This window comes from Uloborus diversus, chromosome 9 (genome assembly GCF_026930045.1).
Source record: "Uloborus diversus isolate 005 chromosome 9, Udiv.v.3.1, whole genome shotgun sequence".
Taxonomy (NCBI): Eukaryota; Metazoa; Arthropoda; class Arachnida; order Araneae; family Uloboridae; genus Uloborus; species Uloborus diversus.
Window position 1 is genome coordinate 106,798,882 of NC_072739.1, and position 27,977 is coordinate 106,826,858.

The following is a 27,977-nucleotide window of genomic DNA, read 5'->3' on the forward strand; positions in this document are numbered from 1 at the left end:
CTTGTTTTTTTTACGTATATTAGGATATACCTACAAAAAATTTTACGACTAAAAAAGTTTTACACATAAAAATTATCTACTATGGCTTTTAAATGTGAAAGAAAAAATTGCAAAACATGTGCAGTTCGCGGAAATTTGTCGATATCGTGCCTAATGGCCTTATTCCTTTTTGTAAACAAAACAATATAATTTACAGAATTACCTGTCTGACTTGTTTTCAATGTTATATTGGACAAACATCCAATGAACTGCACCTTCGTATCAACTTACATCGTTCACAAATTAACAAAGTTGCCCGTCCCACATTTGAAATTAAACACTTTAGAATGAACTCTTTGGAAAATATAAAAATTGATATTCTGGACTATATCGAAGACACTGACGAACGACTAAAAATTGAAAATGATTTCATACTTAAAAACAAATTGCTGTATCCATACGGATTAAATACCTGTCTTAACTTTTTGAATACGCAGGATATTGGAAATGTTTACAGACTTTTTTATAATTTCATTTGTAAAACTCGAATCTCAAGAGGACACAGAGGCTCACACAAAAACAGTAAAATCATCAACAGTATAAACCTTAATCTCTGGTGCAAAGATGTTGAAAAAACATTTCTAAAATCTTTTAACGTCAAACATCTTAAAAACAGTATCATCAAATTAAAAATTGCTATACTCTTAAAAAACTAAAACAGTATCTTTCTAAATTTGACTTCATTAATGATCAATGCAAAGACTTAATATTTCTGATCTGATAAACTTTAGGATAGTGCTGAATCTACGACAAAAGAAAACATTTATTTCACAATTTCTTTTCAACAAAAAAGCTTTGTGAATATTCCTTTTTATAAAATTTTAAATAAGTTGTCATATTGTTTTCCTATACAAAATATGAAAATCATAACTGCCTTTAAATATCCTAAGCCCTTCTGCAAAAGAATCTTTAATTACCGTGATGTTGCTTTTTCGCCCGGTGATGACAATCCATGTTTATGTAACGATGTCAATTTTGAAAATTTTCATTAATGCAGATCACAAACATGTTATCACTGGCAATTTGAATATCATTGCAAACCTAAATATCATGTATTTAATGAACTTTGGTACTAAATTCAGATTGAACAATACCTGCAAACTTCGCAAAGCAATTTTTGTTTTTAGGGAAAACGCTCTACAATTTATTAAGAAAGCTTCATATTCACACTCCATACCTTTTGAGGCTTTCCAGGAATGGAAAGATCAGTTAATTGCAGAGTTTAAAGCATTTTTCACGAAGCAAATCAAGAGCAAAGAATACAATTACCAAAATTTGAAAAAAGAAGACATCGAATATATAAACAATTTGAAAAAAAGTTTTATTTTTGTTCCAATCGACAAAGCAGCCAACAACTATGCTATCATCTGTAAGCAATTTTACATCAACAGAGTTTTGCAAGAACTCAACTCCTCGTTCTATTATATCAAATCCAACCTCAGCACTGCTAGTATTCTAAAGCAGCTCATTGCATATAAAAAAACTCTGCAACTCCAAGTTTTCCAACAACTTTCCCATTTCAAATTGTCGATCTCTGCCTTTTATTTTCATAACACTCAAATTCCATTAAACGCCAATTAAATTCCGTTTCATATGCTCAACAACTAAAAGTATTGGTAGAAATATCAACCACATACGTACGAACTAAAGCCCTCGATCCGGATACAGGGCTTTACTGTTAGCAAGACATACAAAATCTAATACCTGGAAAAAGTTAATCAGTATATTTAACATCCGTTCAAGGAACTACAAACACAGAATTTAAAGCTTGATGTATGTTAGAAGAGATCGTTCTTTTCCGTAAGCAACAACTTCATCAGTCAACATTGAAGATTGTATTAATGTACCATAACTACATTAAAATAAGTTGTTGTTATTTAGTAATGTATAAGTAAGAGAAAATAAAACAAAGTAACTATCATTAGTATTTCCCCCCCCCCCCTTTTTAATACTTCCACTAATTTATAGACATTGATTACCATAAGCTATTGTTTCTCTCATTGAATTCTACTGCTATTCATTAATAATTTCCCACTCCACATAAGTAGTCACTCCGCATAAGTGGTCAAAAATTTTTGTTCCCTTGAGTGACGACTTAACGAGGTTTTACCCGTTAAAGTATATAATGCAGTTATTTTATAGAATACCTAGTTATTCCATGAAATAACTGATCGACTCCGTTTAAGTGTGTAATATGTTATTAATTTGACACTTTAACTAGTTATTCTATGAAATAACTAGGTATTCTATAAATTAACTAATGAGAGACAATTAAAAGGAAAAAGAAGCAATTTATTAACACGCTTTTATTAGCTTCACCTGTATGTATGTATGTATGTATGTATGTATCTTGTAACGGAATCTTGCAGCTCAAATTTCGCCCACTTCCTGCGATCGGATTCTTTTGAAATTTGGCACGTGACCTCAGACCCGATGACAATGCAATACTCTATAAACAAATTAATTAATTAACTCTTTTAATTGTTAGTTTCCTCCAATTATAATCAATATTTTGGCATAAATTCAACAATGTGAAAAGGGAAAAATTAAAAAAAAATACATTAAAAAATGTTTGCAAAAATTATTTAAAAATATCTACGAAAACCTTTAATTTTTCTGCATCAGACAAAATTTGTTCCAGTATTCCAAGGTAATTAGAACATGAAATATAATTGTTTTTAACCAATTTCATGCCAAAATTTAGGTGAGCCTTCAATTGGAAATTCATTGCTGATCAGACCATTGTTGAACAAAACTTTTATTCAAATGCATCTCAAATTTTCAAAGTAATATAAATATGATTTCTGCAAACATACATCAAATGACTCACAGTAGCTTTCCATCGGGGTGCCCTTGTCTTAACTTTAAGATATTACCTCGCACTCGTTTTACGAATAATTTCGTCAATTAAGTCCCAACTAAGACTTTTACGAAAAGAAGTAATTGCAATTTTACCTGATAATTCTCCAACATAAGACTAAAAAACAGAAAAATAAAATAATAGTTTAAAAAACTAAAAAAACAGGCTTTCGTAGCAAAATAAACTAAAAAGTGAAAAATAATCTTTGGATGATAGTAGTTGACCAATCACTTAATTTTAATGTAATACTAAAAAGCGTGGGGGGCTTCTTATCAGTTGTCTTGAATTTCTTCAATTTGTTGTCCAAGCAAAATATAAAGTATCAGCACCCCACGCTTTTTTGTATTACATTAAAATTAAGTGATTGGTCAACTACTATCATCCAAAGATTATTTTTCACTTTTTAGTTTATTTTGCTACGAAAGCGTGTTTTTTTAGTTTTTTAAACTATTATTTTATTTTCTAATTTATGCATCGTATAAATGGTATTTATGGAAACGTACCATAAAATCATTTGTTACAACAAGGATTACTAAAATGACACTTGGAATTACGAAGAACATTATTTCTGAAACAAAAACATTTTTTGTTGAGACGCACTGGGGAGGGGGGGGGGGGGGTACACAAACATTTTTTAAATCCCTGACCAGTACCTCAACTTTGAGCTGTCGTGCAAGATATATGATATAGATTATTTTACTTTAACGGGCTGCAGATCGTTATTCTATGAAATAACTAGTTAAACCATGAAATACAAAAGAGTTTTACACTTTAACGGACACGATCAGTTATTCCATGAAATAATTAGGTATTCTATAAAATAACGGATTTCATACTTTAACGGTAACATATATATATTTAAACTTCTCAAGTGATTCATTTTTTGACTGAAAGGGACACAAATTAGACATAAAGTTTTATTTGAAAGACAAAATCACTTTAATTTACGATCCATAACCATAAAAGAAAGCCCAATGTATATTTAATAATTCATTACATATCTCATGAAAAATAAAAAAAATCAACTGTCATTTAAAGTGAACTCGAGAAGATCCATGTACACAGAAGGATGATTCCTCGAAAAATCTCTCGATCCTGGGGACATCATTATTGCCTTAGATTCCTGTTTAAAAACTCTTCTTGAAGCCTCAGTAAGTTCCTCATCACGATACAGATCCGCTAATACCGCCACGTTGAGAACGTCAGCAGAAGAAACGTGATTTACGATGAAGTCCTTGCACCACCCTCGCAACTCTTGCAAGTCGTACCTGTCAGCAGCAGCGTAGAGATCCATGGCTCGGTCCATGGACAGTTCTTCGATCTTACCAGCGTAGATATACTGCAGCATTTCCTTGACGGCGCTAGATTTCATTTCCACTATTTGCACCACACCTTCCTGGTCTTCCTTCATGCCACTTCCGAACATACCGTTGAAGACTTTGGAGCGACTTGCGAGGATTGCTCTGTGGGCTTGAAATGTTTCTTCTCCCACTTTTAAAGTAACGTCAGACGACTTGGAATCCTCCATTAAACTTCCAATGTTTTCGGCCAATGTTGAATAACCTTTTCGAAAAACTTTCCCTTTCTCATTTTCTGGAAAAAACAACAAAGTTAAAATGATAATAGTATACTCACAGAAAATATTTTGAAGGAAGTTATTCAATGTGAAAAACAGCTTCACGAGTTAGCCTACTTTCGTACATAGGTCAAGCTTAGCCATTTTGAATCGGATTTTTCATTGTTGCGGAGCTAGGGTTACCGCAGCAAAGTTTCGTGTTTCGCCAAATTTGCCATAAATAATATTTTATTTAATAAACAAGTCACGTGCAGCTAATAAACGCCCGCAGTGAACAATCACCAAACGCGATAACTCGCCAGAAAAGAGATCCACGCAAACACGCGCTTCGATCCAAAATGGCTGATCTCAAGCTGATGCGCCGCGCCGTCTCGTATATATAGGGGCCTTAGGTCAAACCACAGACATCAAAGTACAATGCCCCCCCCCCTTTTTTTTAGAGTAAGCAAGCAATATTTTAGGGGGGGGGAAAGAAACACGGTGCTGATTGTCGATGTCATATGAAGATGAATCACGTTGGAAGCATGAAGCAGCTTCCTTTCACGTTGGAAGCAGCAAAAGAAAAAAAAACGTTGAATCACGTTGGAAGAGCCGGAACGCATATGAAATTAAAATATGATGAAATTTTTCTATAGTTGGGACAAGCCTAACCTGGTTGGGTCGTAATGCTATGATTAGGATCCACGTAGCCTTCACAGTGCTCCTGATTGTCGACCTCATATGAGGATGAATCACGTTGGAAGAGCCGGAAACAATATGAAATTAAAATATGATGAATTTTTTCTATAGTTGGGACAAACCTAACCTGGTTGGGTCGTAATGCTATGATTAGGATCCGCGTAGCTTTCACAATGCTGCCAGGTTAGGTTTGCTTCAACTATATGGCCAACAAGTCAAAAAACGGGAAAGAAAAATAATAAAAAAAAATTTGAAAAAAAAAAAAGAAAAAAAAATTATATGTATATACCGATTATTATCAAATTTCGTACCTATGTGTCATTTGGTCCAACTTAAAAGATAGGATAGTTTTTATAATTTTTATTACAAATTAAATATTAATTATACAATAGTAGTGTGAATTAATTGTTTAGTTCTATAAATCTTAATAGATGGCGGTGTAAGTTAATTTTATCGATGCAACGTTACCATCGTTTGACATCTACACTGTAAAAAAATGCCGAAACGTTACTGATTTTCAAAGAATGTTTTGGGATTTTACAGGTTTTTATCCACTTCCTGAGAAAATCAAGTATATTCGTCAAAAGTTTCCTGAATTGCTACAAGTTTCACAAATGCAGACTTCTCACTTTTGTGAAAAATATTTTTCACTACCAGTATAAAGATTAGCTGGGCGTATTTAATAAGTGTATCGGCTTCGTCTCGACAATGACCCGCCCATTAGTGGCCAAACTCCCAAAGAGGGCGAGTATGTTTTTGGGTTCTGTTGATTTGCCAGAGTTGCAGGCAAGTTAGATTCATGGTACTTCTTTGCTGTTGCTGCCGTAAATGGGGGCGATGTGTTAATACTTTTAGAAGCTTTCTTGGCATAGCAGGAAGGTGCCCAGCAGTTATTATAAACTCGCTTAGGTTTTATGTGAAGGAGCCAGAGACACGACTGGCATTGAACAGGAAGATAATTGAATAACTCAGAAGTATTCCAGGATAATTTCTAGAAGATTACTGCATTTAAGCGGAAAAGATTTCGGTTTTTTTGCTAGATATTTGTTACATCATTAAGTATCATGTAAGTTAAATCATCCGCAAAAAGTTTTACTCTTGAGTTGATTAAAATTTACAAATAATACTATGTTACGGGATAAGGTTGGTTATCAATTGTATCACCGTAGAAACGATGATAATAGAGGCCACAATTTTTTATGTAAATGTCAAATTCTACAAATCAAGTTGAAATTGATAAGCGGTGGGTAGTTTCATACTCATCACTGCTTTTAAAAATGTCTGAGGCTCATGTTAATGTCGAAATTTGCAGTTCCCTGATATCAAATAAGCACTTTTTCAAATACGTTATTAAAGTTCCTTATTAGGTCGCATTTGAAGAACGAAAAAAAGGCTAAAATGAAGAAATAACAAGATAAGAAATGAGAAGGTATATAAGCAGCAACGAGAAACTATCGGGCATAATTTAGTTTCCCTATCCACGAAAGAGACTCATCTGTCCAGCATCTTGCAGTACTTCTGCACTGTAATGGAGAATGTAATATGCACTGTAAAAAATACGAAATGTAGCTGATTATTTCCGCGGAACATGTCGGTTTTCATAGGTTCTCAACAATTTCCTGCAAAAATCAAGTATCTGTGTCAAAACATTTACTAAATTGCTACAAGTGTCAAAAATGCAGACTTCTCACTTTTGTGAAAAATATTTTACTCCCAGTTTAAAGATTTACTGAGCTCATTTATTAAGTGTATCAACCTCAGGTTGATTACGTTTCGTCTGAATGGGATAAGCTGTCAGTGCGAGTGAATGAGGTTCGGAGTTTTGTAGCTTAGCAGGTGCGTCAAGTTCATGGTAATTGCTTGCAATTCTGTCTTAGCTTTTAACATGCTTGCAGAAATGCTTTTGAATCTCTCTTCAAAAGTCGGCAGGTTTTAAGCTGTTAGATTAAATTTAACTAAGTTTTCTCTGAAGGTCCAGAGACACAACTGGCTTTAACCGGAGAGATTCCAGGATTATTTTAGAAAAGTTAGTGAGTTCTAAGCATGGATTAACTTCACTTCCGTTGTCGTGGCCCGTCCAAAATGACTTAACTCCCTGTAATCCGCTATTTCCCAAGAGTAAGAAGCAAGTAGAATTCTTTGTGCATGCTTGCAAGCCCATCTTAGTAGTGGCTATGGTTGCGATCAAGTTTTTGTTACTTTCTTGGTGAGTCAAGAAGTGTGCCAAGCTATTTCCTTTAAACTTACTTATGCTTTCTCTGAAGATTTCAGTGAAAAAATTGTCTCTAATCGGAGAGGTTCCTGAATTCTTCAGAGACTTCAGGATAGTTTTAGGAAGGTTTCTGACTTTTAGTGGAAAACGTTCCTATTTTTTGCAAGACATGTTATTGGCAGACATTGGGCGTATTACCTGCCCATAATTTTTCAGGATGATTCTTAATTGTTTTAACAATGTTGAATAAAATCAGGAATTCTGGAAGTCACGTAAACAAAGAACACAACATTCATCAATACCAGGTATAATTAGGGCCAAGACATTGGGATCAAAACCTTATCCAAAACAAAACTGCGTATCTGAAACAAAGTTTTATTTATTTATTTATTTATTTATTTATTTTTGCATTTGTTTTCGGTAATCATTCCCAGACAATCAAAAATAATTGTGGACCGTTAACTGTCGAGTGTTTAAAACATATCACGATGCATGTCGCGAACTGTAATTATTGGTGGCACACAATCATTGGGAGTAAGCACTTTCTAATGCAGCTTTGACGTAACGACAAACAATTTTCGTCAATTGTTTCAAGTACTTTGACGACATAATATCCAACACAATCATCATTTCTGTGGGGAAACTATATATATATATATGTATATCTTTTATGAAGACGACTCCTTAGAGTTAAACAAACACAACGATGTCCAAATCTAGATTTTACACCAGAGATGTGTAATGAAGCTTTAGTGCTAATTGAAGACTTATGCATTTTAATTTCAAATTTGTTATTTAGTCATTATGATGTGGTATCACCTGATCGATTGGCGACCGAGTTAGTTAACACTTATTTTCAACGAGATAAGTGCAATGACGCTGTCTTAGCTACAGTCATTGAGAAAAATGAGCCAGCAGATATAAAAAATATTCATAATCAGATTATGCTGTCCGTTGATACTAAACAAGGCAATACAGTTGTTCATGAAAACAAAGTGGACTGCATTTCAACTGAACTTTTAAATTCTCTGGATATACCGAGAATTCCGATGTATGAGTTCTGGTTAAAAATTGGTTCACCAATTGAAGGGCTACGGGGAAGAACGATCAAAGTTCATTTTTCTAAAAAAAAACTCTGGATAACCTATAGGAACACGTATATTATTACTGTCAATATTCAAGAGAAATATTATTCAGGCAAGAATCATCATAGTGAGTGAGTTTTAACAGTGAAGAATGAGGCTAACTTGGAAGCGATTCGAGATTTCAAGCTCTAAAACGTAATGAGGGAAATTTGAGCGTGGTGGACTATGATCATTTTCCCCCGTGGCCCTTCAATTATTCTTTTTCACAATTTAAACCCACCTAGAGTATGCAACGGTACACGTTTATTCTTCAAAAGTCAGCAATTTTGACGGGAAAGTTTTAAAGAGAATTTTTCGTGTTGCCACATACTTCTATTAACAGCGTCATAGTTTTCAAACACATTTAGAAGGCTTCAACTTCCAAAGCGTTTAGCTTTTGCAATCACCCTAAAAAGATCTTAAAACAAAGCAATGTCTATTTACGGTTTAGACTTCAAATATACATATTTCTATCCTGGGAAAACTATCTATCGCCTACTCACGAGTGGGAAAGTTATCACACCAGTTCGTGTTAGCGAAAGACAGGTAAAGCAAGAATATTGTACGCAACTTAGTGCTTAATAGTTCGAAATAAATGTTATCTACCTCATTTTTAAAATTTAATTTTTATATGTTTTTAATTTAGTTATTATATTTTGTAAAGAAGCCATTGATTACAAACTATAGAAAAAGCTGAGATGGATAAAATGTAGAATACATCCTAAAACTGTTATGTTGGTTTACGCTTAATTTCTACGTTCCGATATTTTATAATCAGTTTCGATATTTACTACTAATTTCAATTAATTGTGTATGTTTGGCCAAAGTCGTAATTACAAAATTTACTAAGCGTAAGTGTAGTAAGTAATTTAACAAGTACTTACTTCAGCCTAACACGCCCATTATCAACCTTATATGTTTTAAAATTGGCTATACTATTTTAAGGTCTATTCAAAATATTAATTTGACTTTATCAAATAAATGAGTAAAAGATTTTTTAAATCCAACGACTGTGCCACAGCAACGCGTGGCTGGGTCAGCTAGTATATATATATATATATATATATATATATTATATATATATATATATATATATATATATATATATATATATATATATATATATATATATATATATATATATATATATTAGGGTGGTCCTTATTTATATGGGGAAAATATTTTTTCGGAATTCAACAAGTGACGCCCCCTAGTTTTATGACACTATAATAAAAAGTAATCTGTGCAAAATTTGAACTCGATCGGTCAATAATAACACGTGCCCCTAGGGCGTTGAACTTTAACATTTTTGACAATTTTCTCACAAATCTTCGAGATTTTACTTCAGACCACGTTCATCGTTTTTCCTAATTTTGAAAAAAAATTTACGGCGAGGTAGAACAAAAATTAATCTTTTTATTTACTTGATATCATCTAGACATTTTACGTATTGCAAAAGAATGAAATAGTGCTTTAGAAACTTGACCTTAATCGTACGCTTTTCTCAATGAATCTCAATCGTGTGCATTTTTTTCCGATAGTCTTGGACTGTGTTAAATAAATTGGATTTGTGACTCCTATTTGGCAAACTGACTGTAAAATTCTTCGATTAATTGTGCTCCTCTTTCAGTTGTATCACTCACAGCTTTCAGCATTTTAACCATATCTCTTCCCTTTAAATAGCTTCCTTTATTTTGCCATGAATCAGGATCAAATAGGAAAACATTTTCTGATGTTTGTAACTTATCAAATAGTTTTATTGACTTGTAATTGATTCTATGAAGATGAAGAACTTTAATAAGGAAGTATTCCAAATCATCTACTATTATCTGAAATTTTTTATACAGTCATCAGACACGTCTTGCATTTTTTGGAGTAGTCTTTTCCTATCTTCAAAGTTAATTCCTTCATCCAATACGGACAAAGCTACTAGTTCATCCCCTAAATAACATAACTGATTTATAAATTTTCCAATCACTACTTCTGCTGCATGTTTGTCATCATTTTGTACGCTGCTAATTTTTTAGACACATTATATTATTTAAAGAAGCATAGATTATGTTGCTGCGTAAAACCACATCTTCATACAGCATTTAACTGTAAAGCAGCATTTACGGGCTTTCTCTTCATGTAAGGTCAATTTAAACTGTTTCCTAAATACAGTGGCTCCCAAAAGTGTTCGTACATCTACGATTTTCAATGGAATAAGCCATTATCCATTGGTTAGAATTAATATTTCGGAATAGGTATTTTATTATAAGATCTATGATCTATATTTAACAAAACTACATGAAAATTTTTAATAAAACATTAAAACATAATTTTAAAAAAATCAAAAACCAAAAATTGCCGGAAATTTTATCTCACAAATGTCTGCGTACACTTTGAAAAAATGTCAAAAAATTAGTAAATAATCTAAATTTTTACAAAGTTATTATTTAGTAGAACATCATGCAGTATCAACAAGAGCTTTTAAACGTCTGGGAATAGATTTCATTGTTTTTTCTTTCTTTTTTTGCGTAATTTCTGAGTAAGTGTTCAACCCCAGTTTGAGTCTTACTGTTTCTAGCTCTATTTTCGTTTCAAAGCTGTATTTTCGTAATCTAGCCCCCAGATATCTCTAAATATGTTACATTAAGTTCAAATCTGGAGATTGAGGGGGTATTTCTAAGCTTAAGGACAATTTTTGAGGCACCAAACGCAAACGTGTGCTTCTTATCGTTATCTCGATAAAAAACAAAGTTGTTTCCGATTACCAAATTTTGGGCTAATAGTTTAAAATTGCTTTTTAAAATATTTAAATGAACAGCATGATTCATTATTTAATCAAAAAATTCCAAATTTCCAAGTCCTGATGCTGTAATGCACCCTCACACTAAAACACTTTCACCGTCCTGATTAACTGATCCAACAAAGTTCTTCAGATTAAATTCCTCATTTTTTCTTTTATTTACAATTATACAACAATTTCACCCAAAATGTTAAATTTATTTTCATCTATAAGTAAGACGTTGTTCCAAAACGTTTTGAGCTCATTTATCATTGATTTTGCGACGGAAAGCGTAAGCTTACTGTTATTCGCGCGAACAAGAAAATTTCTGCAGGAAGAGGTCCCATTTAATCCAGTTAATCAGAGAACTTGACGAACAATTTTAGGTGAAAATTAAACGTAAAATGTTTCATTCAATTCTTCAGAAATTTTTTCAGCACTCAAATGTGTATTTTTCATAATTTTTCTAACTGTAAACCTCCGATCACGCATTGTTAACTTTGCCAGTTGACCTTTTCTTACCGTGTTTTCGATCCTATTCTTGTCTTTAAAGCATTTTATCAAGCACTTCACTATAGAATGGTATAAATTACCTAATTTAGAGACATTTCAAACCAATTTACAGCTACTGTGAGTAAACAATTCAAATTTCGAATGGTGTTTGTGGTGTTTTTCAAATACCAGTCATTTTAAAGTAATAAGCACAATATTAAGGAATAAATAAACAAAAAAGTAAAGCCAAATGACTTTTAAGGGTCAACACAATGCAAAAATAATAAAAAAAATGACATATGATAGTTTTAATAATGAATTTATTCGAAAAAATTTGAGTGTACGACGACTTTTGTGGCGTATTATTTCTCCGTCTCTTCATTTTTTGACAAATTTCAAAAATAAAATCTGGCAATATTTTGAAAAAAAACTACTGAGTTTTATTCAGAATGGCATAAGAATGGTGTGAAAAAACAAATGGATTTCATATTCAAATTCAGTTTTGCGTTATTTTGGTTTTACTATAAAATTTCAAGGTGTACGAACACTTTTGGGAGCCACTGTATATAAATTTTCAAACAATAAATTCCTTTTGCCACCCATCTGGTTCAGGGATAAGCTCCAGGTTGCCGAGAACATATCCCTGTAGGAGGGACTTCACCAGGAAATATTATTACAAGTTATAAGAATTCTCTGTAATCTTTCTCACTTCCGCTTTTAACGAACAATAATATGTCATCAACTTCGTCTTTTAGAATTTAAGTGGTATGTGTACTTGACTGAAATGTTATAAGTTCTGAATGATGGAGATCTTTCTACGAAATTTTGATGCCCTTCAATAATGTAATATCGGGTCTAGAACTAAGAAAGACAAGAATTTCTTTAAAGACATACCCTGCAGAACGATTCCAAGTGCACGATGATGGCAATACAAATGTAATGTATCACCATTTAGTTTTTACTCTAATACGGCTGGTATTGCAAGCCGTTGTATCAAACACTATAGTTTGAACAGCTAGCAATAAAGAGCAATCATCTAAGATATCATATACAACTGAAGAAATACCTCAGGGATGTACGATTGATCACAAGGTCAATTGATTTTAAATTTACTGCATCTTCATAGGCTGTTAATAAATGAACGGCATCTTTGTCCCTAATGTGGCATTTGTCTAACAGAGATGAAAGGCGAGCAGATATCACTAGTTGTCAAGCTTTTTTGCTTTGTGGTAGACCAGATATAGAAAAAAGGTCGAACAGGTTAGGACAGAAACCCTTTTCGGTTTCTAAATCTTGTGAATTACAAAGAGAATTTCATGATAATAAAGGACTATGTACTGAAACAGAAGAAAATTAATTTAAAGTATAGTTTTTTACATTATTCCGATCTGGAATTTTTTTTAAATTTATATTTTAGGTACGGAAAATACAGTATATTTTTATGTTAGAGCAGTCGAGGACTTTTCAAAATTTATATTTTAAGAAATAAAAGTTGCATGAACATTTAAGTATATTTATAACTAAAGAACAGCGAATTAAAATATAATTACCATTGCTTATATTTATAGCATTGAAACCTAGCGACCCTATTCGCTACATCTATTACATACACAGAAAATTTTGTAAATCAACACCCCTAAAGCGTTGAGGATGCATTTTGTTGTTGTCAAAGATCATTCATTAAAGGCCTGGGTCATTCATTAATGGCCTTTAGAATCTCTTGTGTCCATCTTAGTGGAATGAGATGTTCCTCTGCCGCTTGGTTTGAAACGAGCGCAGAATAGCTGTGTGCCTGACCCAAGGCCATTGGTGTACATGTACCCTCTGTAACATGTAAAATTTTATAGAGTGAAAGTGAGAGAATGGTTGGTCTGGAAGTAGCAACGTCTATTGAGGTTTAAAATTGCTTTAAATACGAAACGTAAGAATATTTTTACATAAAAATTAGAAAATCCGCAATTTTTTCTTCGAAACTCAAAAAAGAGGGCCCTAGGGGCACGGGTTAATGTTCATGAATTATCCTTAAATTTTGAAAGGATCATTTATTTGTATAATGGAACAAATTGAGAGGGCGTCGCGTAAAATATCTATAACTTCAAAAATAAGGACCACCCTAATATATATATATATATATATAATAATAAAAGTGAAAAATATTGAAAAGACCACACCAAGAGCTCATTCTCTTTTAGTTCATAGTTAAAATTTTGGTCTTTTGACCATAATTAATGAATCCTCCACGGCCGATGAGCTCTGGATTCATACTTTATCTTTTCCTACTTATTAGCTGTTTGCATTTTTCCTTTTTATCATCATTAATTATTTATAATTTGTTTAATATTTGCAATTCTGTTTGCTTAATTTTATATATATATATATATAACCGACTTCAAAATTGCTCTAAAAATTTAAAAATAATTTTATTCCTTAAACACCCCATCGATAATACTGTTAAATATATTTTTTTAAGTTGGCGCAAAAACAAAAAGTACAATCCAGTGTAAAGCATGACTCGTTCGTAATTTTTTCAGAAAATCATCCAAAGTTAGGAACGAAACATTTATATCGTTACTCACATATGCTGTTATTTACACATAATGTATGTCGTAGTGACGAAACTGGACCTGATTAAATTTATAGTTGTAGTTGAGTTATGGCTGTGAATAATTTTATCTATCGTTTTTGCGCCAACTTCAAAAATTATGTTTAAAAGTATTATCAATTGTGTTTAAAGAATAAAATTATTTTTCACTTTTTAGAGCAATTTTGAAGTCGGTTCTATTTTTTTTCCCCAAATTTTTTTTATTTCATTCTTTTTAGTGTATATGTGTTTCAGAAATAGTAAGAAGTTACCGTCACGAAACTTCACCTTATTTTTTTCATAAAAATGTTCCATACTAAAGAAAAAAAAAAAAAACTATGGACATGCCTTAAACTTTAAGCGATTGGCACTAAAAATTTATCTTTGTTCCTCTCTGGAATTCATTTGTGTGTTAATTTAATTATAATCATTTATTCAAATATTACGTTTTCCCTAACTAATTTTCATTTCACAGCAGGACGCTGCTTGCGAAGCAATCCTGTATTTCCTTACTTAGTCCAGATCATCTGATGATAACGATAAAAATACTACTATATATAGTTGAGGCAAACATAATCTGGTAGCATTGTGAAGGCTAAGCAGATTTTACTCACTGCATTATCTAGCTTCCAGGTTAGGTTTACCTAAGGCCCCTATATATACGAGCCGACGCATCAGCTTCAGATTAGCCATTTTGGATCGGAGAACGTGTTTGAGTGGTTGTCTTTTTTGGCGACTTATCGCGTTTGGTGATTGTTCACTGTTCGCAATTATTAGCGGCACGTGAATTGTTTAGTAAATACAATATTATTTGCGGCAAATTTGGCGAAATCCGCCAAATTTGCCGCACCTTCAGCACGTATTTTTGATTAAAAAAACTCCTTTAAACGGTATTTTCCTTCAAAAAAAAAAAAAAAAAAAACCCTCCAGATGCTTCGCTAGTGAACTACTGTATTAGGATTGGCAACAGGGTTAAAAACCAAGGCTAAGGGGGTTTTGTTCCTCAAATCTATTGCCTCTGTGGTCTGTAACTTCTTGTAACCTTCTCGGCATAAAATCTGGGCTGTGTTTCCAAAAGCTCGTGGTTACAGCGCGGTAATTCCAGTTCAGCAGGAGACGACGCTTCCATGAACACTCCAATCACAAAGAGTGTAAAATTTGATAAGCGATCGGATTGGCCGAATCATACTACGTAATTTCGCTAACCACGTCTAGACCGCGGTAGGAGCGGTTGTAACTTCTGATCGACTGCTAGAGAGCAACCGCAAGCATTTTTGAATGCTGGTCGGTTTCACCAAAAATCAGCTGATTGCTTTTCCGAACGCTCCCAGTGGCACCGGTGCGACCGCGGCGAGTTTCCGAACTTACCCATAATGGACTCTTTAGTGTAGTACCTGAATCACTGGTTTAGATTATTCAAGAAATAGAAAGAGTTGCCCCAGGTTAGGAATCGGCCTCTTTTTAATGCCAACAAAATTTATATGCAATTTAAGTCTGATGAGTTACTGAGCCTTTTAACTGCATGCATCCTACTAAATCCCCGATCAGGCCTCGCCCCCCCCCCCCCTCCAACGAGGGAATAGCAACTTAAAAATAACTCTTGTGCAATAGTGCAATTTTATAATTGGTTACATTTCACTGGTGACCAACTGTAGTTTTCCTTCACATTAAAATCAACTTCCACTGTTTCAGTTTGCAAAATTATACGGATCATCAAAAGGAGGAAAAATTGATGTTTTAGCAAATAATAAAAACTTTTTAAATTTTAAGCTCAACCTTTATATACCCGTATAAATTCTCCTCTAGATTATTTTTACATCAAAATATAATATCGTTTTAGATCATTTTTTTTTCCTTTTTTCAAATATTAATTTCAATTTTCACAAAAAAAAAAATCAAAATTAAATTTTTGATATAGTAAATGACATTTTTATTGCTGGGCTCGTTCCTACTTTGATGTACACGCATACATAAATACATATATATATATATATATATATATATATATATATATATATATATATATATATATATATATATATATATATATATATATATATATATATATATATATATAATATTTTTTTATTTTTTTTTTGCCTTACCCAAAGTGATTTTGGTGTTAGGAACAAAAATATCAAAATTTGTTTTAACATAACGAGACGGTTTTTTCTCAATTGAATTGTGAAGCGACGGCTGGAGCAAATGAAACAACAGTTGGTAAATAAAGTTAAACGATCATCACAAATACGTGTTAAAAAAATGGGAGGGGGGGGGGGGTCTTTCTCATGCAACAATTTAATATGAAGACGACCTTTTCACAACAACGGAGTAACTTAATTATGTAGAGCACACTATTTTCGAAAAAATAGCACATTTAATATGTACCAAGGGTCTTTGAATACGAACGAGTGCTTGGTTTTTACTTCCTTATACAGTGAAAACTGTGTATAACGATACTGTCTATAACAATAAACCTGTCTATAACGATACTTTCCTTGGTCCTGGGAAAATGTCAGCATGAATAACCAAACTGTCTATAACAATAAACCTATCTATAACGATACTTTCCTTGGTACCGGCAAAATGTCAGCATGAATAATCAAACTGTCTATAACAATAAACCTGTCTATAACGATACTTTCCTTGGTAGCGGCAAAATGTCAGCATGAATAATCAAACTGTCTATAACAATAAACCTAACTATAACGATACTTTCCTTGGTACCTGGCAAAATTTCAGCATGAATAATCAAACTGTCTATAACAATAAACCTGTCTATAACGATACTTTCCTTGGTAGCTGGGAAAATGTCAGCATGAATAACCAAACTGTCTATAACAATAAATCTGTCTATAACGATGCTTTCCTTGGTCCTGGCAAAATGTCAGCATGAATGATCAAACTGTCTATAACAATAAACCTGTCTATAATGATACTTTCCTTGGTACCATGGCAAAATGTCAGCATGTCAGCATAATCAAACTGTCTATAACGATAACCTGTATATAACAAAAAATTTTTTTGGTCCCAACAGTATCGTTGTAGACAGGTTTTACTGTACAATATGATATTGTTGGGACCTAAAATTGTTTTTGTAAAAGACAGGTTATCGTTATAGACAGTTTGATTATTCATGCTGACATTTTGCCGGGACCAAGGAAAGTATCGTTATAGACAGGTTTATTGTTATAGACAGTATCGTTATACACAGGTTTCATTGTACATAGTGAAGGAAATATTGTGTTCGCAAAAAAAAATTTCCCTTAAACATCGACCTAAATTTCCAATTGCTGATCTCCGAATGAATGTTAAGTTGTTTTTCTGGTCCGACCGCACTTGTAGATGTATCTAAAAACGTATGTATGACGCTCTAAATATCAATTTTGACCATCCCAGAGTAAACTACCACGAGTTTTCTCTTGATGTCTGAAAAAGAACGTATGTATGTGCGTATGTATCTCACATTCCTTAAAAACGGTAGGACGTAGAATGTTGAAACTTTGCACGCAGACTCTGAGTGGGGCCTAGTTGTGCATCTCCCTTTTTGGTAGCATTCGGATGTTCCAAAAGTGGCCGTTTACACTTTTTTTTTGGGAAAATGAGTGTTAATTTGAATGCGAATTCAAGTGTTGTGAAATTTTGGCGAACACATGGCGAAAAATCACGAAATTGGCGTTTTTTTTTTTTTTTTTAATTTGGTTTCTCTCAGTTTGGCGCGGTTGGCGATATTTAGGGAGTTAATCTTTCAATCACGGTAAAATGGCCGATTTTGGGAAAATTAATCTCTGTAAAACGTTTTTTTTTTTTTTTTTGCTTCGGTTTGCGACAAACTAGGGATGAAAATATTTAAAGCGTTTCCTTGCTTATTCCAAGGAATTGTTATCATTAAATTGGCGTAAAAGGAAAAAATATGATGCTCGTTTTTTTTTCTATGACTGTAGAGAAAGAAAGAGAAGGGGGGGGGGACTGAAAATAACAATAAAAAATTTTAAAATTGGAATAAATTTACTTAATTACTAAAACTTTTCATTCATTTGGCATTTGATTTTACTATATATGAAAGACAAATTTTTATAGTAACAAAAGAAAAAGAAAGAAAGAAAAAGAAAAGTGAAAAAGAAAATTGAAGTGCATTCTAGAATCGATAAGTACTTACCATTCGCCTTCGTCTTTAACGGAGTATCGGGAGAATGCCTTGGGTATGAGGCTCTAATTTCGCACCTTGCTGTCAACACATCGCCAAGAAGATATGTGTTGGCATGAAATGATGCATCATATATTCTAGATTTCTCTCGTCCAGTCAAAATTATATTAAACCAATCATCAGAGAAAAGTGAACGCAAGAGCCCAAATCCGACCATTTCAAGCATAGGTGGATCATCAGAAGCAGTTTGCACTAGGTGCAGCCGAATCCAACCGTAACTGTCGCAAGACAACTCCAGATGAAAGTCTGAATTGAAACAGTTGAACGAAGGACTTTTTATACCTTCTTGTTGCAGGAATTCGATGGAGATGTTCTTGATTTCCCATTTGAAAACAAATATGTCCGAAATTATTTCCGATCTTGCCGAGATAGTCCTCATGCTTAACCTAAGAAAAGTATTTACATCATTTAAAATCGCATTAAAACAGGTGTGAGAACAAAAATAATCTTATAAAACATGAAACACATCCTATCAAGGCCGTATCCAGAATTTTTTTTTCGGGAGGGGCCTGGATTCGCCCATTGCCCTAATACACACATAGGTAATAGGTATATACAGTAAAACCCGTCTAACGGACAACCCTCTTATGTGGGCAATTTTGAATTCCTCAGTACCAATGCAAGTAACATTATTAAACCCCTGTCCTGCGGACACCTCTCAATTGCGGGCAAAAAAAAATCGTCCCGTTAGTGTCCGCATTACAGAGATTTTACTGTATATATATACAGACATACATACACGCATAAAAAATATTTAACATAGGAGATGTTCATTGTCTCGATTTTTAATGCTTCCACTGTTGTTATTTTTATTTTCTTATTACATTTTTTATTCATCTTGTAGTGATAAGAATGACAGGAGAGTGGCCCTTCAAGTAGGATGTAGAACATTAATAATTTCAGGTTGTCCAGCGGTTACTCCACAGGGGAAAATTTTGAAAAGTACATATAAAAATCAGTATTTTTTGGCCTTTATGGGGTAATTGAGACTAGAAAAATTACAGGGTTCCTAGCGAGTGGAATTATAATATATAGTAGTTTAAATGGAAAAATATAGGAGTTTGATAGCAAAATATATAGGAGTTTTAAAGCAAAGCATATGAGTTTGGTAGAAAAATATATAGGAATTTCAAAAAAGTCTAGTATGTTTGGAGCACTGCCTAAACACGGCAGTATCAATACAATTCTATACTGCATGAAGTCATAGCAATGTGAGGAGTCACAGATGTGAGAGCAAATGAGTTTTGTACCCACAGTCGCTTATATGGATCATGTTTGTTTAAGACAATTTTGATTGAATTAAGCAAAATTTTGTGTGGATGGTTTTCTTTTTTTTTTTTAAACGTGGAATTCTACATACAATTTCAGAGATCTTTATTAAATTTTTGGCAAGCGAGATATTATTAGAAGCATACCTCACTAAAAATATCCGCTCTCTGATTATTTAAAGCATTTCATCACAAAACAGTATGAAAAAGCAATTACAAAATTCACATTTAAAGTTACGTGCTTCGAAAATGCATCTCTAATAGGGTTTCCAGTCCCGCAATCCAGATCCCGAATCCCGCGGGATCTCGCACGATATTTAGCAGGATTAATCTCGCGGGATTGAGAGCAAAATCCCGCGGGATTTTCGATCCCACAAAGATTTTTCATTCAAACACCTCACAATTTCTGCCGTCCAAGAAACGAATATTTTTACACGCATCATCTGAAATTTTAATCACCTTCCTGGCTATCTGCAATAAGAGCAAGAAAAACTTTGTCTCATATGGCGAACGGTAGATTTACCATTCAAAAAAACAATAAAAATAGAGTATATTTTTCTGAGAATGAATTTTTATTCGTTTTCGAGGTTTCAGTGTTGATACGTTCAGCAGTTGCGAAAAAATCTGAATATTGAAACCCAGCAAATTGAGCTTCATAAGAAATTGAGAAAGAGTATTTACAGAGTGCAAAATCTGCTAGATTAGCCTGAATGCAATGTTGGAACGCTTTTTGAAATTTAAGGAATGCGCTCGAAACCTTTAATTTAAGAGCAAAAATTAAAAGAGCAAAACACATTTTTTTTCCAAAGAAGAAAACAATGAAAAACTTGACATTTTTTATTTTTTGCTCTCTAACCTGTAGAAAGAGCCTGTCGATGTCTTTGGAACCGCGAAGCCAATAATGTAAATGTGGGTGGTACCTTGAAAATGATGCTGGATGAATAATTAGGTGTGTAATATTCAATATTCGGCCCGACTTTTAAAAAGGTGACAGAAATTTGGATGAAACACTAGATGACTCGCATGACAGTGCAGTACGTTAAGCTGCTCAAATTTTGGATAGTCTCTTTAAAGTGTGGGGTAAAATTAGCGAAATTATTCAAAAACTGTTATTGAGACTGCGACCCAGTCAGCGTTCACCCCCTGCTGTAACGAATCAAATGCACTGACGTAATAACCAACGTTAAAGAAAATACGAGCTGATGTGTGCATCACATAACTTTCTTTTACTCCAATTTTAATGTCATTTTCCCAGTGGCCAAATTGAAACCCGATTAAAAAGAAAAATTGCCACATTTGTCGCCAAGTTGGCGACAAAATTTGGCGACCAAAAGATTGGCGGTTTATCGCTATATCGCTAAGTGTCCGCCAAATTATAACACCACTTGAGTATGCATCGAAATTTACAATTTTCCCCCCAAAAGGGGCAAAAGACCCCTTTAGAAACACCCGAATACAACCAAAAGGGGAGGTGCACAACTAGACTCCACTAGGAGTCTACGTACCAAATTTCAACTTTTTAGGACATGCCGTTCTTGAGTTATGCGACATTTGTTATTGCGCATTGTACTTTTTACTTCCTTTTACAAAAAATGAAGTATTGTATTCGCGAAAATTTTTTTCACTTCGGCCTCAATTTCCATTTTGCTCATCCCCGAATGAATGTTGAGTTTTTTTTTCGACTCGACCACACGTGGATAAGTGATTAAGATCGTATAAATGCCCGAAATATCCATTTTGATATTCCCTGAGTTAATTACAACGACTTTTCTCGTGACGTCCGTATGTACATATGTATGCCGCATAACTCAAGAACGGTATGTCCTAGAAAGTTGAAATTTGGTACGTAGACTCCTAGCGGGGTCTAGTGGTGTACCTCCCCTTTTGGTTGCATTCGGGAGTTTCTAAGGGGTTCTTTTGCCCATTTTTGGCCGGAAATCATTGTTAATTTCGATGTAAACTGAAGTGGTGTTACAATTTGGCGTAACTTGGCAATAAATCGCCAGTCTTTTGGTCGCCAGTAGGCGACAAAATTGGCGATTTTTTTTTAAAAAATCTGGTTTCAATTTGGTCATTGTTGGCGTTATTTAGAGAGTAAACTATTGAATCACATTAAAATTGCCAATAATGGGAAAATGACATTAAATTGAAGTAAAAGGAAGTCATGTGATCCACACATCAGCTCGTTAAACTACACTTTTGCGTAACAAAAAATATGGTGAGACAGAATAGGATTCCTCTGCGATGAGCTCCATGACCTTGAACGAGCTCATTTACGTTAGGACTGAAAATAAAAAAACTACTGCCAATTCGCGATAACTCGAAGTTTTAAACTCGAATATTACTATAACTCGAAGATTTTATGAAGTCCCGATCTTTTTGTCTTTAATTCCACGCTAGTTATTCGCAACATCTCGATGTTAACTTCCTTTAAGTCGAAATTTTTTCAAAGATGACTCAAAATTTATTTTGGAAGAATGGAAGAAAAAAAAGAATGAAAGAAACAAGTGACTATGAGAGAAAAATTCATTCAGCTTCCCTTGCAATTCTTGCACGTTAGACCTCTAAAGCAAGGAGAACGCCAGTTGAGCCAATGTGCGATAAAGGAATTACACGTGAGAAGATGAGTATATCTTGTTTTCTTTTGTTGTACTGTACTGTTTACACTTGTTGCTGGACTACGAATCTGATTTTAAGTTGTCAACTCAACTGATTGTCCCTTTATTCAAAGGCTAACCTAAGTTAAGATGCGTTCCCCTTCATTCTTTAGTTCCATCATTTGCTGATGAGTTGCCGAGAGAGAGAAAGATTTGTCTTTACTATTAAAGATGTCTAAGCGAAAGCTAAACACTTTAGATTTAGAAAGTAAAGTAAATCTTATTTATTATATTGAAAGGAATCCAACAATCAAAAAGAAAGATTCTTTAAAAGCGGTACAAATCCATGAATCCGAATTTGAAAGGAATGAAGATGTGGGTGACAGGAAAAAACGTCCCCAGCAAAACGTCCCCGGATGCAACATCCCCGGAAAAAAGTCCCCTAGGAAAAAACGTTCCCGATGAAAATGCGTCCGGTGTAAACAAAATTGAGATGCGAAGTGTGTTACCATTTCCACTGACGAATTGAATTTTGTGCAGTATTTGTTGGAATACTCTGTTTTATGGTAATTCAATAGCATTACTGTGCGCGAAATACCGCATGTAAACAAACATAACATTTCACTAACAAAATGAAAACGAATGTTTTGTACGCGGCGAATAAGGAGAAGTTTACTCCTCGAGATATCAAACAAATAGAATAAATACATATCAATCGATTTTAAACTAGTATGTTGTGGCCATCACGAAACTTTCTTCTATATATTTTTTTTTTCTGATCCCTCCCCATGCTTGACGAGGAAGCAATATTCTCAACGAAAACAAAATGACACATGCAAAAACTTGACGACTATCCCAATGTCTGAATTATTGCAAAAGCAAAGCAAAGAACGAAAATTGAAAGTTATTTTAAAAGCCTTGCTTGAATGAATTACAAATATTTTATTTGTTAACAAACATAAGATGGCAACAGTTAAAAATTTTAAATCATTGAGATAATATTTCCTATCATTTCCATACAATTAAAATCACGAGAAATACGCAGACGACAATCTATTACGATTTTAAATATTTTTATTAATGCAACAATAAGAAAGATAAATCATTTATCTTTCTTATTGTTGCATTAATAAAAATATTTTTATTCGCAAAAAAAAAAAAAAAAAAATCAACACCTCTTGGAGCGATCGGCGTCAAAATAGAACCAAAGCCTGTTTACATATGGATTCACATATATTCCAAATTTCAACCAGAACGTAGCATTACTTCTTGAGATAGGGCACTCAAAATGGAAAAAAAAGAACGGGTGATTGCGCTGCCCCCTTTTTAGCTGTTGACACAAAAATAAAATCAGTTCTTATACCCACTAAGGGCTACTTGCCGATAAATTTTTCTTTCATTCCGTTCATTATTTCTTGAGATACAGCAGTCACAATTGACGACAAAAAACGTTCTATAGCTCAACCCCCGTTTGAGTTATTGACACCAAAATTGAATCAGCACCTGTTCCTGTTAATACCAACAAATGGACCAAATTTTTTTTGATTCCGCCAGTAACTTCCTGAGGAATAGCAAGCACGCGTAACTCGAAAAACGTCCCATTGCTCCACCCCCCTTGGAGGAATTCGCGCCAAAAACTAATGGGCACAAGTTCACATATGGGCACATATGTGTACTAAATTTCGTTCGATTTCATGCGGTAGTTTTTGTTGTAGAGCGGCCACAAAAAACTGGACACACACAGACGTGACACACATACATACATACACACACAGACAGACAGACAGACATTTTCCAAAAATGGTCGAAATGGACTCAGCACACCTCAAAACGTTCGAATCCGTCAAAATTCGAAATTCGAAAATTTGCGCGAATCCAATACTTTCTTCTATATATTAGATATAGAAGAAAGTAAAAACTGGTAGATTTTGATGTTCAGGACTCCGGTTCATATTTTATATACTTTTAATATTTGGTAAATAAATTTTACTGGTGGCAACTTGAAAATATGCTAAACTTTATATTTTTTTGTTTATTAAAACTAAATAAAACCGCTAAAATATTGGTAGAATAAATTCTGTCTTGGCCGTTTGATAAAAAGTAAAAAATCACGGAAGTCCGAGTTCGTGTAATTTGTGTTGGCGTTATTTCTGTATTACACAGTTTGAAATTTTTTATAAATAAATTGCAAATAAACTTACTACCATACATGGGCGGATTTATGGGGGGGGCAGAGGGGGGCAATCCCCCCCCAGTTTTGGGAGAACTTTAGGTAGTAACAACACATTTTCCAAAAATAAAAAAAAAATCTTTTTTTTTTTCTTTTTTGAATAGTTCAGAAGAGCATGAGTGGGTTTATAGTGGGAGGGGGGGCATAGGGGCAATATCCTCCAGCTTTGACTTTATATAGTAATCCAAAATCTTCCAAAATCTTAAAACAAAAAAATCATTACTTTTTTTTTTTTTTTGAATTTTTCAATGAAAATAAAGAGAATAGCGAATGTCCTTTTCTGATGGGAGAAAAGAAAAGAAAAGAAAAAAAAACGAACATTAAATACAAATAGCGCAGCTGTCACTGGGGTGCTGAAAATGTGTCTAAATTCAGTATTTTGGACTGAAAACCATTTGGGCAAGTGTATGAAAATGTTGGCTAAACAAGCTGTCTTTTAAGCTGCAACACTTATAATAATTGACGATTATTTTAACAAATTAGAACCTAAAACAAAGGGAGGAAAACTCCCCCCCCCCCCCCCCCATTCGCGCTAACAGAACGATCTACTCGTTATGATTTGTGTCCACATTTAAAATATATTTGTGCATAATATTTATGTTCTTAGTAGATTAATTGACTTTTTGAGAGATTCTAAAAAAGTTTTTTTTTTTCCTTTTTCTTTTTATTTATTTATTTATTTATTTATTTATTTTTTTTTTTTTTTGAGAGAGAGAGAGAGAAATTTAATTCTATCCCAAACTGAATAAATTTCAGTTATCTGAGTGTTCTGATTAATTGAATCTTTTTACTTTGAGGGAAAGTACAATTTTACTTACTTTATAAATACTGTTTAAAAAGTAAGGTAAGTCATAATCATCTAAGTGAGTCAGTCCTTGTCATTATTGAAATCTAAATGATTGTGTTATCAAAAGTTTTGGAAAAATTTGCTGAATTTTTTTAAAAATCTATAAAAACCTAACAAAGATTGGTAAAATCGTAAAAATCCTTTAATCATAAAAACTGACGAATTTTTGTAAAAATTACAAAAAAATCAAGCAAAAATCTGCAGGTAAGAGTGAATTGCAAACAGGGCTGAATTTGCCTATAAGATAAACAAGCTATTGCTTAGGGCCCATGCTTTGAAGTGGGTCCCTAATTCCCTTAAAAAAAAAAAAAAAATTGCATGATTCGTTCCTTAAAAGTGGAAGTTGGTTGAAAAAACTAATTTCATTTTCAAGTGTTTGAATATTTGGAAACGTATGGCTACAAACCCTAAATTTTAAAATTTCTAACAAATGGTAGAGGGAGAGGAATGCCAAAATTTGTCAAATTCAGTTCCTTGCCACATCCTGCATTAAGAATAAAAATCATGGTTCTCACGTTTGTAACATATTATTCGAAATAAATTTTTGTGACTCACATGTTTCATATCTCGCTATATATTCAATCTTGAATGCAGTATTTTGGAAATTCTTTTGTATTGATTGCTTTTATCTTACTTCTATTGCATATTGTTAATCTGTTTAGCCTGAAAAAAAAAAAAAAAAAAAAATGATACACTACCTCTATTCCTTTTCGTTTTCTGCACTACTTATAATTAAAAAAAGGTTGTTGTAATGAGAAATCTATAGTTTATTTTTTCTTTCATACTTAAAATGGCTGTTTCTTAGAAAGTTTGAACAATACTGTACAACAGTGTAATTTAGCTATCTATTTCTATGTCTGTCCCATCAACCTTTATAAGGCTTCAAAATGCAGAATTTTATGTCCATTTTACAAAATTTCCTCCGGGGACCCCTAAAATCGCCTTTGTTAAAACAACGAGCTGATGCGTGCATCACATGACTTCCTTTTACTATAATTTAATGCCATTTCCCCATTGTTGGCAATTTTAATGTGATTCAATTGTTTACTCTCTAAATATCACCAACAGTGGCCAAACTGAAACCAAATTAAAAAAAAAAAAATATTTTATAAAAATCTCCAAATTTGTCGTCAAGTTGGCGAGAAAACTTGGCGACCAGCAGACTAGTGATATATCACCAAGTGTCCGACAAATTTTAAGACAACTTGGGTTTACATCGAAATTAACGATGATTTCCCCCCAAAAAGGGGCAAAAGACCCCCTTAAGAACATCCGAATGCAACCAAAATTGAAGGTGCACAACTAGACTCCACTAGGAGTCCACGTACCAAATTTCAACTTTCTAGGACATCCCGTTTTTGAGTTATGCGAGATACATACACACATACATACGTACATACGGACGTCACGAGAAAATTCGTTGAAATTAACTCGGGGGTCGTCTTAATGGATATTTCTGGTGTCTGTACGTTCCTAGGCATATATCCACGTGTGGTCGGGTCCCCCCCCCCCAAAAAAAAACTCAACATTCATTCGGGGGTGAGAAAAATGGAAATTAAGGCCGATTTTAGAGTGAAAATCTTTTGGCGAATACAATACACTGGTGTGCAAAAATTAAGGACGAGACGGTTTTTTCAATATAACTTTGTACAAAAGCTTTCCAAATCAACACATTTAATACCGTAAGATCCCCAATACGTAAGGACATGTGTAATGTAAGCCAGTGCTTCTCAACATTTTTTACTTTGCGGCACAATTAAAAAAAATCTGAATCAACGGGGCACACTGAACCTAATTTCGCAATGGTAATATAGAAATCTTTTTATCATTCACAGGTACAAAGACGAGTTGAGGTGGACTTTTTTCATACGAATAAAACGGTTATAACTAACGTAGTGTATTTAAATTTATTTAGAAAGTAAAAATATTTCGAATGTATTGAGGTTGATAATGAACAACAAAACTACCTACATCAGACTTAACAGAAAATTATGCTTCATATGTTTCAAAGCATTTCTGTCAAACATGTCATTAAAGCGTGCAGTGCAGTTAAACGATTTATCAAATAATGTTTCAAGAAAGAAGAAAGCAAGAAATTAAAACCAAGCACCTAACTTCCGTTTGACACTAATGAGACACTTCAGCCTACATTGAGGAGCAAAAACTTTTGATGTTCGGCTCTATACTGGAAAAAGCTACACGAAATTCTTGATCCAGGCTCTTTAGAGATGTTCTCTTGCTGTTTTTTATAAATCTGAAGGCTAAGAAGCAGAGTTCGCAAAGATATGTAGTTGAAAATGGTAGCAGCACATCAATAGCAAGGCAAGAGATGGTGGGATATTCATTCTTAACCAGCAACCAGAATTCGACCAGAGACACTTCGCTCAACCAAAGTTTAAGAGTACGGTCGCTCTTGAGGTCCATAAATTCTTCTCGCGCCTTCAAAGAAAGGTCTTTAATTGATGCATCCGCAGATGAAGAGAATCCAGTCATACT

The 27,977-nt window shown here is 33.6% G+C and overlaps 1 protein-coding gene across 1 annotated transcript; it reads right to left on the bottom strand.

The window, feature by feature from the left end:
* Positions 1-3,893: 3,893 nt before the first annotated feature.
* LOC129230421 (speckle-type POZ protein-like) lies at positions 3,894-18,705 on the bottom strand. Its single transcript, XM_054864821.1, has 2 exons — positions 18,492-18,705; positions 3,894-4,492 (listed from the first exon to the last, which is right to left on the bottom strand). The coding sequence occupies exons 1-2, from the start codon at positions 18,703-18,705 to the stop codon at positions 3,921-3,923; spliced, it is 786 nt and encodes a 261-aa protein (XP_054720796.1). The 3' UTR covers positions 3,894-3,920.
* Between the last annotated feature and the right edge of the window lie 9,272 nt (positions 18,706-27,977).